Below are 17,519 nucleotides of genomic sequence, written 5' to 3'. Positions count from 1 at the left end.
CAGTACAAGAAGGATGTGGAGGTGCTGGAGCAGGTCCAGAGAAGGGCAACGAGGCTAGTGAAGGGCTTGGAAAATCAGCCCTATGAGGAGAGGCTGAGGGAGCTGGGGCTGTTTAGTCTGGGGAAGAGGAGGCTGAGGGGAGACCTTATTACTCTCTTCCAGTACCTGAAAGGTGTTTACAGTGAGAGCGGGGTAGGTCCCTTCTCACTGGTGACAGGTGACAAGACGAGGGGAAATGGCCTTAAGTTGCGCCAAGGCAAGTTTAGGTTGGATATTAGGAAACACTTATTTACAGAAAGGGTGGTTAAGCACTGGAATAGGCTCCCCAAGGAGGTGGTTGAGTCACCATCCCTGGATGTGTTTAAGAGCTGTTTGGATGTGGTGCTCAGAGATATGATTTAGCAGAGGGTTGTTAGAGTTAGGGTACTATGGTTAGACTGTGGTTGGACTTGATGATCTTTGAGGTCCTTTCCAACCTGAGTAATTCTATGATTCTATGATTCTAAGAAAGGAAGATAAGGAAGTGGGAGAAAGCAATGATGGGCAAGGTCAGACTTAGAGCTGAAAAATGTCATCATCAAGCATGCTTTCAACCACACTGTGTGTGTGGGGAAGGTTAAATAATATGTCTTCCACTGACTCCTGAAAGTTATATAAGAGAATTCTTAGATATGTACTTAGAGACTTGTGTCTTATTCAATCAATTTTTCATACTGTTGAGTGCAATAGTAGTCAGTATCCTGAGTTTTATTTGTAGGCAATGCATTGAACTTGACACTTTGTTCTTCATCTTCTTCTAATAAACCCTACATCAAAACTAGCTTTCCAAAGTGTGAATAAAACAACACTTACCTTCCCATCCTTTTTGTATCTTTGGGTATTTGTGACTAGTTCAAGGTGTCAAAGTTATTACTGCTGTTGTCACTGTTACTTGCCTTCCACACTAACTCAATTTACTTATGTTGGATAGGCTTTTGCATGATCATTTTCCGACTCAGACCTATGAAAGACTAAATTGATGTGGTTTATATCACAGACATAGTCATTGGGCCTGTGAACACTGCTGCCTAGAAAAGCTTCTTGGCAGGATTGAAGGCTTCTCCTGCTAATATCAGAATATCAGGTGAAAAAGATATCATATGAAGTCATGTTCATTCCCATACTTTTGTTTGCAGCTTGCTGACTGAGCAGTCTTCTTGAGTTAAGTGGAATTGCATATGCATGTGAAGTCATCCTGGTACTGTGACCACAGAACAGAGATCTTTCTGGTTTCCAGTTAGCACGTGTTACTGGTTAGTAAATGTTACTCATGTATAAATTACTGAAATAAAAGGAATAGCTGTACAATTAATCAAACAGAAATTGAAGAGGGAGGAAACATTATACAGTACTTATTTATCCATCATTAATGGCCTGGTGAGTGTAATTTAAGAGAAAAAAAGATAGAAGTGTTTCAATTGTCGGTATTGGCAGCTGTGGCTTGCACATGTACAACTGTGGCTAAACTGTAAAAGGAAAAAATGGCATATGATAACAGCCAATTTGAATTGGTTGTTTGTTTGTTTGTTTTGGCCAACAATTTTTAAAGAGTACTAATTCCAAAATAACTCAATTTTTATTAAATTTGAAGCAAGACCTTCAAATAGTCAAATGTCAAACATCTTGTTTATCTTTATTGAATCTCCATTTAAGAAACTTTTGGAGCTTGATCTCAGTGGCAATGTTCCTTAAAAATATCTACATTTTAGCATTAAACAACGCATTTTTACTACTCTCCAGTATTTCCCACTATCAATAATTTGCATAGAAGCAGGATACGTTTCTAGCTTCCTGACAGACGTCAGTGAATAGCTCTGCAAAATATGCAAATTGCTATTCATGATGAAGCATTCCAAAGAGCTTATTTCTTCCTTTTACTCAGGAATGATTTATATATTGTTTTATTATATGTTTTGATTTGATCTCCAAGGACATCAAGGAAAAACATTTACCTTTATCCAATCAACTATGAAATGAAAGGTGATCAATGTTAAAAGGGAAAAGGAATGTGGATAGTAGATTCACAGATCAATCACTGTGCAACTTAAAATTTGAGATGATTCCAAGTGTGTGTTTAAATGAAATGATAAAATAGACCATCCCTGCAGTGAAGAACCCAGCCACCTTTCTTCAATTGCTTACAGATTTGGAGATCAGAAAAATACAACTAGCATTTGTTAGCTTTTCAATTTGTATAATCTCATGTGTGCTCAACGGAGCAATATTTGAACTGTTTTTCTTTTCATGATCAGGTTGTTCCCTTCTATGAGACAGGATGACAGAACTTCTCTTTTGGAAGGACTGCTTGTGTCCAAAGTTTACGTCTCTGCATTAAGTTAATGGGGATCACAGTAAAATCATTTTCTGTCTGATGGCCAGTTTTATTTCCCTAAACTATTTCTTGTAAAAAACATGAACCTTAGCACTTAGAAAATCATAAATATATGACTGTTGTCTTATTGTACACAAGTTTCAGTACCTTATGACATTCTCTGGAAGTTCTGGTGTTTTAGAATGTTATTGTTTCTTTTAAGAAATCTTTAAATGTATAATAAAGTGCATAATATTTTCTCTGTCTTACGTCTTATTTGTTAGAGTTCTCTCTTCTGTCCTCAAACAGATGGAATTAGACTGAAGTAAGTTCTGCAGAGCTGATGCTACCTTGATCCTGGTTGCTTTCTTTGACTACTACTAAATAATTCAGGCCTTCTTGATCCCTTGCTTCCATTAGAGTGGTTGAAAGAATGCTGTCTGAATCCGCAGGTGGAACATCAATATCTGCATTAAAAAAAAAAAAAAGTAAATAAATAAAAAGAAGAAAAAAGAAAGGTAACAACCCAGTGATATACAAGTAGTATTAGAAAAAGCACAAAGTCAGCTGGTAGAGAAAGTCTGTCTAGTGACTGCATAAAGAGTGACTGATGAGTCAAACCTATTTTCTACTACTGCTTGCGTGGATTATACCTTCCACCAAGCCACTTGAGGATGTTTGGTCATCACCATTAATACTTTTGCAGATGGCAATACATTTGTGAATACGTGGCTTATTTGGTAGGAAAGATAGCCTGCATAAAGCTAAAATGGCTTTAATCTGTAGCTTTTTGTAACCCTGCTAGTAATACAGTAATGGATTCCAGTAACGTGGGCAGTTTTCTACCTACTAAGTTGTAATATACTCTCTCTCTAGAAGAACTGTAATATTCTGTCTTCCAGGAAACATGAACTCAGCAGTACAATATCTTTTATCCGTTACTAAAAGCTTTACATTTTTTTCTTAATTTGATGCTGTTTGCATGTACATCATTGTCTGAAATCTATTACTGGTACTATAACGTTTTTTCAAGTGATTAACTAAAAGCTCATGTTACAATTGTTGCTAATCTGTGTATTTATTCCTAATAACATATTTTTATTTTTTTTATTATGCTCCCCCCTTATTTTACTTCGCAACTGGAAAATGAAATGTGACATTCACGATTATTGACTCATGAGAATCACAGGTGTTGTGCTGTTGCAATGGGACAACAAACAATTTCTTACGTCACTATAATGACACACACACATCAACTACAAAGTCAAAAGTCTTCTCCACATACTAGAGACCACTAGCAAATATTATGAGGAAAAAAGCATGAACAAGAGTTTTGAATTTAGAAACCTGTTAGTAAAGTGGAGACTGGGACAGAATGAACAGCCTTCATATACCATGCTGACTGACAGCTACAAAAAATCATTTGATACTCACTTTGTCACTTCAGGACTATTATGGCAATATTTAGTAATTCAATCCCAACCAAGTGTTCACCAACCAGTACAGCTCTTCTTTGTATGTGGTTTTTGTTTAATAAATACTTTAATGGAAACCCTCAGGCACAAGTTGCCTTGAAAAAGGCAAGCTGGCAAATGCTGCGACCATGTTTGCAGCAAACTCTTAAGAGAGAAACCTTAAAATAAGGACCCAAGTAAAACTCGGTATTTACAGACCAGACATATGCCGGCTGACCTGCCTAAGTATAGAACACTGGAGGAGCATTCAGATTTGTTTCCTGTATAAGTATCTGGAACTGATGAGGTGATGTTTACACAAATGTGAGTATGAGGTCACTGAGATATTTTTACCAGATATATAGATACATTACTAATTCTTTCCCCAACAGGTCTGAAGATCTACAGAATATATAAAATATTATAATCCATCTTTAGCTCATATGCCACTGTATTTCTCATTGCAGAGAAAAAGAGCTAAAAAACAAACACCGTAGTTTGGTTTTACTTTTTGTGCTTTTGAGACAAAACAAGCAAGAAAGACTTTTTTTGTGCGTGTATGTGGAATGCTCATACCCTGTAAAAAATAAGAGGAAGAAGATAAAGTTTATATTCTTTCTTCTATAACATGACACACATAAGCTGCACAGCCATTGCCATAATGAGATTTTTGACTACAAGAGTCCTTTCCTTTACCATTGTGTTGTCTTCTCTTAGCATAGTGTTCAGTGCCCAAGAAAGCTTAGCATCATTCTGCTGTACAAGCCAAAAACTCTATGCAAAGATGTCAGGTTATGCAGTACAATGCTTGCCTCTCAAATAAGTCAGCAAACAAGCAAATTTTTGCTCACTGAGTTATATGACAAACAGAGACAGAAGATGCTGAAAATTAACAGTTAGGAAAAAGAATCCTTATATGTTGTGAAATTCCCCCAGAAATGTGAGACCTAGAGGCACCACCAACATCCTGGGAAGCCATAAGACAATGTAGAGACATTCAAATAAAGTTAGGAAGCCCCTTACAAAGAACATCAAGAACTTGAAGAAAGATAAAAGCTGCAGATGGGAGACAGGTCAGTATATTCATGAGATATCTCTCTTTTCTTTTCAGTTTTAACTTTGCTAAAATTAGTTGATTGATGTATAGTCATGCTGGGTTATACGTGAGTAAATGCAGGATAAACCATGTGATGTGATCCCCTCACATTTCACAAGCAGAGCCTGGCTGAGCCAACAAACGTACCGAGAGGAGGCGTCCAAGGAACACCTTAATAGAATCTGGAGTTGTGCTAGGAAGTTAACTCCAAGCACTTAAATCCTGCTGGCTTGTCCATACCGTGGACTGCTGCACAGTGTAGAGTTACCCACATCCACTCCAAACAACCTACATCAAGGCATGAGGTAGGCTGGCTCTGGAAGGACAGTGATCAATACAAGAACTCTGCTGAGGAGTAGGTCCCCACCATGCTCCATGCTCCCTCAGGTAGACTGCTTCCAATAATTAAAATACTATGTTCAAAGCTCTGCACTGTAGCTGCGTAGATACCTGTGTCAGTTCCTAAATGCAGGACCTCTTGGGATGTTTTCCCAAGTACTATTTGTAAGTACAACATCTGAGCTGAACTGCAGGTAAACTAATTACAAGGCAGCTCTCTATGGGTAGGCAGAACTTTGGTCTAAAGAGCTCCACATTAAATGACACAAGACACTGTGATAGCCTGACTCATACTCATGACGGATGGAGTTTGCTTGCTTAAGCTCCTCTGAGGAGGCCAGTCCCAACCTGATAAAATCTGTGCTTCCCCCACTAAATCCCAGCATCCCAGCCTGCTGCTTCCTGCAGCAGGCAGTGGCCATGCAAGTGGGGTCATGTATCCCGCCTTTCCAGTGCAGAGTCCCTTTCCCTGCCTTCACTGCAAGCTGTGCAATCTCAAAGCATGTTTTGAAATCCTGCCTGGAAGGGCGCAAATTGTTGTGATGTCTTGATAAGCAGATGGTTTTGAGGTGTTTAATTTCAGAAGGTGACAATGTATAAGAGGAAAAGAAGCCCGTAGAAAAGCTGATCGGTAGATTCAGAACAAACTGATCTAGAGACGTTGATCTTCTGTTATAGCTATTTCAAGGCCAAATCCTCAGCCAGCGCAAATTAGCAAAGCTCCATAGAAACAAGTGGGACATCGGCAATTTACAACAGCTAAGTATCCAGCCTGAAACATAACTAAATCTGGGTAACACAGTGGCATACGATGCTTAGCACCTTCAATAGGTTAATGACCACATGTTTAGAAGTACAGTCACATTTTCTTCTTACCATTTGTATCTTGTTTTTTTCTTTTACGTATTCTGCCCCTTGCCCCTTCTGCACAGTTTGCATGGGAGTGAACAAGAGACTGGCTGGCATAACAGAAAGGTGCCCACAATGGGAACATCTGTAGAGGAAGTGCCTGGTAATGTACCTTTGTTAAGGGAGAAAAAGGTGGTTACGTAATGGTGACTGCTTCATCCCAACTGAGTCAATCAGCTCTAGGAGGCAGTTCCTGTGCTTGGAGTGTTTGGCCAATACCTGTTGGCCACCTGGAGCTGGAGGTACTGTGTTTCAGTTTCTACACATTGCCAGTAAGAATATAAATAGAACAAATATATATCCGTTTTAATACTCTGCTCTGTATTATGTATCAGTGGAGATATATCTGTGTTTCCTGTCTAACGAAGCGTATGATCTCGCATGGCTTGAGGGTGACTCACCGACCTTGCTATTCTGTCAGACACTGAAGATGCTACAAGCAAGGATTTTGTCCATCTTGCATTTTTACTGCACTAAACTGCTTGAAGCACAGACTGCTTATTTTTCCTCCACCTTTTGATAGTTTTTTTTTAGAGATTCGTGGACTGAAATGCCTGTATATAAGATGCTGTCTTGGGAAACATAGATATAAACTTTTTTATTAATTAGTTTATTATCACACTTAATAAAAGAGCACCAAAACCAGCCGGGCCCACACTTGTTTCAATACAATGTGTCTTGATACATAAGTGGGGAAGCACCTCCATTCTCCAGGTCACAAAGTAGGATTAGTTTTACCAAGTTTTAATTACTCAGATGTTACATATCTAGTTAAGGCTTTTTGCCCAGGCTCCCTTTACAGACAACTGAGAGAGAAGAGAGGGATGTGTTTTTGCAGAGATACTCATTTCTCACACTGACCTTTACACAGTAACATCCCCTGAACATGTGTACAACTCTCTGGTAACCATCCAATGGTCTAGACAGACAGCATAAGCGCAGCACCAAAATTTTAGCTGGTGATATCTGCACACTCATACAACACAAACGTCATTTATAAAATCAGATGATCTGCTGTTATAATACATTTTTTTCCACTCGTTGCAAGGCTAAGTTTCAGCATTACTTTCCGTGAAATGTCATACAGCTCGTGTGCACTCTCCGGAATCAAAAAGCATTTGTCTAGGGAACACAAACAAAATGATCACCCCATCAAGTTTGCCTTTTCCTGCAGTGTTGTAAGCACTCACTGTTTTGGAAGAAGCCTTTTTGTTGACCCCTCCTGGCTTTGGGTCAGGCACTCACTAAACTAAGTGGGGAAGAGGATTACTGAATTTCAGAAAAATACAAAGGAGGCTAGATACAAGGTTTAAAAAATGTCTCTTATCAACACATCTGCTTCAGAGAAGCTTCCATTTGTCCAAGTGATTACTTTAAGACTGGAGAGGTGTGCAGAATAGTTTCTAAAAGGCAGCTAATTTTAGGAAAATAAGCTAGTGACTTACATAGCAACCCAGTACTACTCAGTCGGCAGACATATAATTAACAATGAGAACACTGATCCCAGATTTTAATACCAAATCCCCTCAGTGAAAAGTTTTGCACTTAGTTAAAATAAAAAAAAGTGACATTTTTAGCACGTGCCATAATTGCTGAAAAAAAAACCTAAATACACTGAGTGTTTTAGCTTCCCACATTTTCCAAGAGGCATCTCCACTTTAGGGATTAAAACATGATCTTTTAAGGCTGAATGTGCTTCCATTCAGTCTTTTTTTTAAACAAAAACACTTACAACTCTTGAACAAAACAAAATACTGAGGGCAGATGCAGCCAACTTTTGAGGAGTTTTTTGCTGTAGTTGCTGCTTTTGTCTAGTCATGCCAGAATTCCTCTCCCCACATTATCATGCTCAAAGAAAGAGATGTATCAACTATGATCCGCATAGTTTCACCAAACTCAAATCACATTATCAGCCTTTTTAAATGTGTTTTTTTTTTTTTAATCATCTCAGAGTAAATGTTGTCAGCTGGTAGCTTTGATGGCAAAATTTGCCTCCTGTCTACAAAGTAACTGCAAGATAACTGTGGCAATTGTCACAACGATGGATTTCCTCAGGATCCCTCAAACAGCCTGCTATCTGCTCTCATCGGGACAGCCTCTTCCAGCAGTAATGGTGTCATGCTCTGACAAAGTTTTTGAGCAGTTCTACGTTTCTTCCTTATAGGTCCAGAATGCATTACTGGGAGCAGCACCGATAAGAATAGTCCTCCTGTGTCAAAAAGGCAAGGAGCTGCTCCAGCTGCTTAATGCCCAGTTGTCTGATGTCGACAAAGATGTTTGCCAAAACAGACAGGTGTTTCCATACCCATAAAGGGGAATGCTTGGGACTTGAAAAAATATAGGGCTGTACTGAATGCACAAATGTAAAAAGTTGTTTCTGAGAATAGATGGACTGGTTATTTTTACAGTAATGCAGGACCATCCTTTTAGCATGCTGATTCATGATATTTCTTTTGCACTTTTTGAAAAGGAGGGAAGAACAACCTATATTTCAGCCATGAGTGGGGCTCAATTCCAATTTGATTCAAAACCAGTAAGGTAGCCCACAAATATCAAGGTGCTACAAATGGAAAGCACTTCCCTCACTCAAAATGTTAGCATTTCTTGCCTGTCCACAATCAGTGCTCTGGGAAAGCCTGTAAGAGCAAGAAGAGTAAATGCTCAACTGGTAGATATAAGGAGCCTTTAAACTCTCTTGATACAGAGTCACTGTACTGGGGCTGGTATTGTGCTCATCTGCTGACATACAGCAGGAATGAGATAAAAGCAGATCTAGGTACATAACCCTCATTAATGCTACTTTCAGTTGAAATGAGTGAGAAATGGGTAAGGAAATACCCATAGAGATCCACAGATATACAGAAAATATTTAGTGAAACTGATGCTTTATATGTATTAACTGCAGCACTTATTCTGTAGACTGATATCCCAAAGGAACAAACTCATGTTCTCCTGCCTGTGACATTTTTTTCTGCAGGAAGGTTATTGGCTTTGGGCCATGCTGCCATAGCCTGAAAACTAACCTGTACTTCCCAGTGGACTGCTGCCTAGATATTTGGTGCTGGAAGAAGTACGGTTGCTTATAGCTGGCCATACTCACCATCCTTTGGTCAAGGAAGCAAAGTCAAACTCTGCTGAGGTTCCTTTACTCCCTTTCTAAACAGCAATGCCAGCAGCTGCTGGTGTTGTTTGGACATATTTATTGCTATTTGCTGCCTTCTTTACATGAGTAACTCTTGCAGCAGCAAAACCAGTGTCTCTTCTATCTTCCCCTCGGTATCCTGTTAGTGTGCTCTTCAGACCACTGGCATACTTTTTATATTAGTTCACCCATAATTGCAATCTGCCTGACATACTGCAGCAGTAATAACGTTGATAAGAAGGTCTAACATTTTTTCAGCACTTCTACCTATTAAGCAATGCTAATAGCATGTACAGACCTGCTAATGGCGTAGCTAACTACAAGCAGGTAAGGTTTAACAGAATTTGGAATATGTATTTTCCCATGTAAAGCTACATATTATAGTTATTTTGAGTTCTGTTATTACACTTTGCTTGACATTTGGCTCTTTCTTTTGAAGTCACTTCTCCTGGTGAGAGCAAGCATTTCTTGGCAGCAGGGTTGTGACAGGAGTTTCATTACACACAAAGGCCAATGACCACGTAACGTTTTTGGAAAACCTTGCCCAGGACAATCCATCATGGAATGCTATTTTGGATTACTTGTTCTGGCTGTCATCTTCCTACTACTACTGCAAACACAAGACGTGCTCCATTTAGTTCTAGCTAAAAATGAATGCAAACTTAGAGCTACTTTAAAAATCACTTACTTATACAGCATTTTATAAATCACAGACTGTGTATGGCAGGATCACGAAGGAGTGTGCATTTTATTCTTGAAGTTTGACTAGCACATGAATTGCCAGTTCTTGCAACACACTTCTAGAGCCAGCATTACTCTGAACTCCATTACAAAATGTTTACATTTCAGGCAAAAAAATAATTGAATGAGTTTAAGCTGGACATCTGCAGAAAACCTACAGGCATGGTTCCCTGATCAGATAATATAGCAACATTAAAACATCACCCGGACTCTAGGCCTTCAGTCACGTATGCAGTGTACAGTTTGAGTGGACTTGTACAGACTCTCTTGGGGAAAGAAGAAGATAACCAACAGATAAACTATGAATATATGGGGGAGAAAGTACATGTGTTATAGAGACATGTAAAGATTTTATCAAGTGTTTAGTAATTTAAAAGACGCTTACATGAAAGAATGATAAGTAGATGAAATAATTTCAAGTTATACTGTTTTCTGATGGGCACCTCTGTGTGAAAATCATTAAAAAGGCCTGAGGAGAAGCCAAGGAGGAATTTTGAGAACTGAAGCATGCCTAGAATCCTGGCCACAGAGATACCTAGTAGAGTATCTGAGATGAGATTGCTAGCTTCTAGACAGCTGCATTTAGGTGAGATAAAGTCCATATAAAATATAAGGCCTATTAGCTTGGGCAAGGTGCCTAATTAATTGGCTGTACTCATTTCCTGAGCTAATTCCAGGCCTAGATTTGTGCCAGATTAAATACTTTTTTTTCTGAACACCACTATTCAAAGCAAAGATGCCCTTAAACAAACTAGAAATTATATTACATGCATATGTACTAAGCATTTCATTATTGGGTAAGGGTGCAAAATCAGCTGTTTAAAAAAGCAGGAAATTATAGATTATCAGTGCTAGCTTACTTTGGTCCCAGTGCGTCTGTGATATAATCTTTGGCCTTGTATAGACATGTGAGCATGTCATACTGAGTGGAATTGATACAGAGAGAAATTATGATGGGGAAGGGGAGGCTGACATTTGTAAAACATCATTGAATGACAAAGAGTAGCAAAATATTGAATAGACTATCATTAATTGAGAATTCGACAATGTCAACCAATTGAATGTAGGTAGAATATGCTGAAAAACGACTTTGTAATTGCATAAGTGAATGCTGCATCATTCCTGGAATTGATCACAGTTTGTTTGAGGGTGGGGAAAATCACAAAATACTGACATGTTAAAACTGCTTATGAGACAGAGTGAGTTCCCAGTTCAAAAACATTTTGTGGGGAAAAAAGAAAAAACTTTTAGAAATTCTTTTTTAGAAACTTCTTTTAGCAGAGTTTTTTTGTTTTTGTTTTTTGTTTTAGTTTTTTCCCACCAGAAAGGCAAAATAAGGAAACAGGTTAAATTAAAAGTAATAGGGAAATAAAAGTGAGCTTTTTCAAGAGATGAAAATGTTCTTTTTGAAGACTTTCAAATCACACCATTTACTAAGACTCCACTTTTTTCCTAGATTTTGCCACTTGGGAATTACTGCAGGATTGGAAAATCTTGTTCTGGGTCAGTCAGGATGCTCATTTCAATATTTAGGTACTCTGAGTCACACTTGCTCAGATCTGACATCAGATTTGTCTTTTCTGATTTCTGTCTACTCAGTTTTAACATATTAAAAGTACATAAAAGTATTCTTTTGTAATTGGGCTTTGCTGTGCTCATTGTCTTGAGCATATCTTCCCTAACATCACCTCATTTTACTCATTCACGGTGTGCAAAACACAGGCATGCTGTGATTCCTGGCTGGATCTATCACAGTTCAGGCGAAGATAAAGTCTGCCTTCCTTAGGTACCTAATTTATACTCCATTTCAGGCAACCACTGAACGAGTACTCCTAAAGTAAGTGCCGAAGTGCCACCCTTAGCTAATGGGGAAATTGAAGTTAGATCTGAATTGGATGTGTTTTGCGATGCTTGCTCAGTCTCAACCTCATAGGTTTTTTGCTTGGTACTTATGTATGCTGTACCTAATGTATCATACCTAATGACGCTTAATACATCCTCACAAGTTCCCAAAGTGAGAGAAAAGTTGCGACTTTCCAGTACTTGAGGGGAGCTAATAAGCATATGAGAGATCAACTTTTTACATGGGCAGATAGTGATAGGACAAGGGGTAATGGCTTTAAAATTAAAAAGGAGAAATTTAGGTTAGATGTTAGAAGAAAAATTATTTGCTTAGAGGGTGTGAGGCACTGGCACATGCTGCCCAGAAAAGCTGTGGATACCCCATCCATCCCTGGAGGTGTTCAAGGCCAGGTTGGATTGGGCACTGGGCAGTCTGATGTGGTGGGTGGCAGCCCCGCCCATGACAGGAGCTGGAACTGAGTGGGGCTTTAGGGAGGTCCCTTCCAACCTAAGCCATTTTGTGAATCTACATTTACACTGTTGCAGCTTTGGGCGGAAGCTGTGAGGACAGCACTGCCCAGGCTTACCCTCAAAAGCTTGGTTGATGAACCCAGCCACTGACTCTTTGTCTCCAAGGAAGTAGCTGAAGCACAGTGGAGAGTGCCTTATCTCTTGCAGTTTGTGCTGAATATAAAAGAAAGTAGGTCTGTTGTGAGGATCTTGGGCCCAGCATCGTGTCATTAAATCACGTCTGGAAAAAAAGAATTATTAAAAGGTAAGTATTAAAGACAATAGAATCATCCATCTCATCATTTAATCCTCTGACAAGCAAGTTCAGCATAGATTTTCAACTTCAGAAGCCTTCATATATGGTGCAAAGATTACCACCAGTTTCTGAGGGAAGGAAAGCAGATTATGGGTCAGTTGTCAGGAATTCTCACCATGAATGCTTTCAGTTTTGCCAAAGATGGATATTTTTTGAGACTGGGAGCAGCTATAACATTGTAGGGCCAAATAAATAAATAAATAAATAAATAAATAAATAAAATTAAAAAAAAAATTAAAAAGCCCCTCCAAAACCCCACCAATATTTGCTCACAACTCTCACCACTCTCTCCTAAAAAGTGGCCAATATTTTCTGAGGAAGCAGACAAGAAAATAATTCTCTGACAGTAAAAAATGTAACTAAAACAAACAAACAAAAAAAGAACTTGAAGCTATCAGCTTATTTTATTATCCTTCAACTCATGCCACTTCAACTTCAGAGATGTTCAAAGCAAACCCTCCAGGACAGGGAAGGTTAATTTAGACTTCTGCTCCCAGACCAAAACAAATAGGAGTACATTTTCCCATCAAAGGCAAAAATGGTATCAGTTTCCCCAGGGTGCAGGGATCCTAGCCAGCCCTGCACAAACCTATTGGTATCATTCAGTGGAAAAACTGCCTTTCCTGTTTGTCTAAAGGATAGGGCGGATCTACACTGCCTACTCGAGGGCATGAATTGTGGCAAGCCCGAGACACACAAAAACAAATCCTACAAAGCCAGAAGGAGCCGGGTTGAAAACCAAACTGCAGCCAACACCTGGATATGTTAAGTGTTGGGAGAGGGGTCTTAGGGCCTCAAAACCGGAGCGCAGCATTTGAGCAGTCAGTGAAAGGGCGATTCAGGAAGCTCTTACAAGAATGCAGAGTATTCACTTCTAAGCCATAAGTTCAAATCCTCCCCTGACAAACAGCCTTGCTGTGAGATCTGAGTTATGTGAAATGAATTGGCTTGCTCAGAGGGTCCATGTTAAAAAGGAGGCTGCTGTCCTTCACCGCAACTCAGTATTTTACAGAACTCCTGATGACAACTGAGGGACATCTCTCTACTTCTGATTTTTCCATGATATTTTCTATTAAAATATTTTGTTTGGGTGAAAAACGTCAGTACATTTTTTTATGGGTGCATATATTATAGATATCTAACTTTCAAAGAATGTTGTGGCATCCAAAATTTTGAGTCACAAGGCATAAATTTTCACAGACCCAGAAATGTACCAGCATGACTTCAACCAAGAGGGTGAATGTGAGTCTAATATACTAAGTCATACATGAATTATCATTCGTGAGCTTGAGCACGTGCCTACATTTTCCTGGGTGACAAACATGGGTAATGTACTTCATGGGGAAAGCCTTCCAAGAGGAAATAAAAAACAACCAGCCGAAACACATCATTAGATAAACTTTAACATTAGAGTTAAGAATTAGCACCTAGATGTACACCTACACACCTACATTTCACCACAGTATCTTATGTGGACTGAACATGTAAGTAAATGTCTAAAGTAACAAAGAACTAATAGTGAGTAGCAAATTTTGGAGGTTGAAAGTGAACTGCTCCCGACTATTTCATTGGTATGTGAAGCAATTTTCTCACACACAAAATGAAAAGTACCGTTCGTGTGAGGATTTTCTTAGAAAAGGAGAAAAATTGTTGGAATAGAGTACTTGCCCTCATTTTGAGCAAGCCTTTTTTACCACCCAACCTCAAATCCCTCAGGGGGATTTTCCTAGAATCAAACCGCAAAAGCTTTTAGTTACCAAAGTTCCTTCAGCAAACTCAATTGTATAACTTTGTATGGGCATAAGCATTTGGTGAAACAACAGCTTCAGGCGAGCAAGTGGCATTGCCCTCGTACAAGTTCTCCTGTTTGCAACCCACAGCCTTTCAGGATGGACATTAAAAGATGTTCTGCCTGAACCTTGGCATGCTCTTGCATGCAAAACTAACACCCTGGTGGCTGTACCACATGTGGGTTTCTGACTGCACAGCTAGTGTCATTCATACATCTGATTCATATTTCAATAAACACAGCTCATCTACAGATCCCCAAGTCACTTTTTCAGTTCATTACCAAGCTTTATGTATCTGCACTTCTCTTGAGGAAAGCAGATAATTACTCTCTGGAACAACATCTTAAGGAGGCCAGGGGCAGAACTTCTCTTCCCCTGCCCCTAAAAAATGAAAACAATCCCACTTCCTAATGCTTTCACACCCAAGGTTTCTCTGTCAGCTCTCCTTGCCCTTGCAGTGCAAGCCTACCACAGATTCCTAAACACTTCTCAGCTGAAGTAGTTTGGCCTTTGAACTCTCTTCCTATCAATGATGGTTTGTTTTGTCAAATGACAATGAGCAAGCCAAAGCATCGGGAAGATGATCACCGACTGCTGATGTCCCTATGCAGGTTCAAAACCACACGGAGAGCAGCAGGAATGTCAAGAATCTCAGCATACCATTAATGACCGAACAAAGTAGCAAAAAAAAGCTATTTAGGCTACTGACAGAAGCTGCACGCAGGTGCTGAGTGTTCACCAAATGAGATAAAAAGACGATACAAGAATCTAAGAGCTCATTCAGCCCCTTGGCTTTCAAAAACCAGGCTGCTGCTATTAGGTACTGATCCTACAAGTCACAGCCTGTGGATGAGAGTTTAAGCTCTATCTGATGTGCTAATTTGTGAGACCTAGGACTTAAAAAAAAAAAAAAATACTTCAGTCAACTTTTTCTTGTTTCTTCTGAAGATCTTGCCGTTCACTTTAAAGGCAGCTTGTAAACCTCTGTGTGAGCTTGAACATCGAACTATTATACGGGTATACTTCATCTCCTATGCTTTTTTATTTGTGGGTCAGCTGCCAGCAATTTTTTAAGGAAACGTTTTTCAGTAGAAAATATTGAAACTGAAGTTGCTGTTGGGATCCCATTAGTGCTGTCATTTCACTTTCAGTTTGCACTCTGTTCTTAAAGTAAAATTCTTATGTCTTCAGTTCCTCCAAATGATAGTTTTTTCTCCCTCTTTTTTTTTTTTAATTGTTAACACAGTATTTCAGCTATATCCAGATAACAATAAGTAATCACCATATGGAACTGAAGAGCATTGTAATTGATGTGGGGCCTATCATGGAGATCCAGGACTGCCAAACACAGAATCAGTTTCAAACCATTTCCTCAGCCCCAGGAGTAAGAACTGTGTACCTTAAGTACCCTCTTCTTCCATTTGTAGGACCAGCTGTCAAACGCATTTCTGCAACTGTTTACGCAGAATGGTTGTATAGGAATTGAGACATGAAATTAGGCTATACTGAGTGATCATTGGGCTCAGATTCAATTTCCTCATTCATACACCTCTGTCTGGTGTGGGTTGGATCCATTATATGTATTCACTCTTTTTCTTTTAATTACAGCTGAATTTTGTACTCAAGATACAGTTTGGAACTGAAAGCTTTGTTAAAGTCCAGCTCAGTTAAAATCTAACCAGAAGTGCAGACTTCTCCTTTTTGCTCTGCTTCGGCTTCTCTTGTTGGCTTTTTTTACAGGGAGGTCTGCTAAGTCAGTATGCTATCAGTGAGAAAGCCTGTTATGTCTGCCATCAATGGCACATGTATATAGGACCAGGTTAATTCTTCGTTACAGTCATAATAACTTAGAACCAATTCTGAACTGGTGGACCAGGCATTCCCGGCCTGTTATAACATTACTACTGGATTCATGCCTAAGGCTTAATATATATTATCTCTAAAGCCTTGTTTAAAAGACAGCTATGTATCAGCCATTAAACTTTAAGACTTAATTTTCAGTTCTCACTGAAGTTCATGCTCACAGGCTGCACTACTGGGTGAGTTAGGAGCAAGTGGGCAGCTACAAGGGCAAGCTGCTTTATCTAAACAACAAAAAAAATGAGAGGATGTTAGATTTTGCAGGGATTTAAGTAGCCATTCAAAATGATAGGCACCTGACAATAAAGCTATTGCTGTTTTATAAGTATTATCAACAGTATATAAACAAAATTAACTTACATGTCATCAGGACAGTTATTCGGAGATTCCAGCCTTCCTCCTGATCGTACATGGTGTAAAACTTCTATATTGGAGAGACCCGGATATGGCTGTTGACCCAAAGTTAATGTTTCCCACACTAAGACTCCAAAAGCCCTAAGAAACACCAACAATAAGTTTTGATTACCATGGTGATGATAAGCAATCTCCCTGTCGTCAGTTAATTAAAATGGCTCCAGTCTAAGAATAAGACACGGAAAAATTAGGAGTAAGTTGTTTTAACTTTATGTAAAACACTGGGCACATCCTTAATCCTGGCTCTAGAATTGCTAAAATAAATATGTAGGACTGACACACTTTCCTAGACATGGTGAGATGTAGCACAGCGTCCCTAGGCACCACTCTCCATTTGAGTATGTCTTCACTTAAACAAGCATTTAGAAATAGCTGGAGGTGTCACTGGAAATGGAGAGAGTTACAAGTTCTCCTAAGTACCACTCATAAAGCAATCAGCACCTCATTGGATTTGGCACAGAGAACTAAGCGGGCTTTTTAGATAAAGGCAAGAGCGGCAGTTAAATGGATAGGCTGTAGGGCCTGAAGACTTGAACAAGATCTGTGGGCTATAGGCTGCCCATTATCACCCATAGCTATCCAATCTAAAACTCTGTGAATCTCAGGTTTAGTGGAACTGTATTGGTTTGATTTTTTCCAGGACTTCTGGCAGGGTCTGTGCTTCTTCACCATAAACTCGAGTCTGCCCAAATATACCTTGCAAGTAAACCACTGTAGCCAAGTATTGTGACTTTCTCATAGAGATGCTGAGAAATT

General features: G+C 39.2%; 1 protein-coding gene across 3 annotated transcripts in view; it reads right to left on the bottom strand.

Annotated features, from left to right (window-relative positions):
* Positions 1 to 1,362: 1,362 nt before the first annotated feature.
* The window catches only part of ROS1 (ROS proto-oncogene 1, receptor tyrosine kinase), an 83,619-nt gene continuing 67,462 nt past the window's right edge, over positions 1,363 to 17,519 (bottom strand). For all 3 annotated transcript variants that reach the window (XM_046938527.1, NM_205257.4, XM_046938528.1), the window contains 3 exons: positions 16,710 to 16,844; positions 12,461 to 12,624; positions 1,363 to 2,817 (listed from right to left, as the gene is read on the bottom strand). In XM_046938527.1, the coding sequence (XP_046794483.1) occupies positions 2,666 to 2,817; positions 12,461 to 12,624; positions 16,710 to 16,844 (451 nt within the window). In that variant the 3' untranslated portion in view covers positions 1,363 to 2,665. The remainder of the gene's footprint in view (positions 2,818 to 12,460; positions 12,625 to 16,709; positions 16,845 to 17,519) is intronic.

The sequence above is a fragment of the Gallus gallus genome, chromosome 3, assembly GCF_016699485.2.
Source record: "Gallus gallus isolate bGalGal1 chromosome 3, bGalGal1.mat.broiler.GRCg7b, whole genome shotgun sequence".
Lineage (NCBI taxonomy): Eukaryota > Metazoa > Chordata > Aves > Galliformes > Phasianidae > Gallus > Gallus gallus.
Note: the sequence above shows the minus strand (reverse complement) of the source record. Positions and strands in the feature narration are given on the sequence as shown.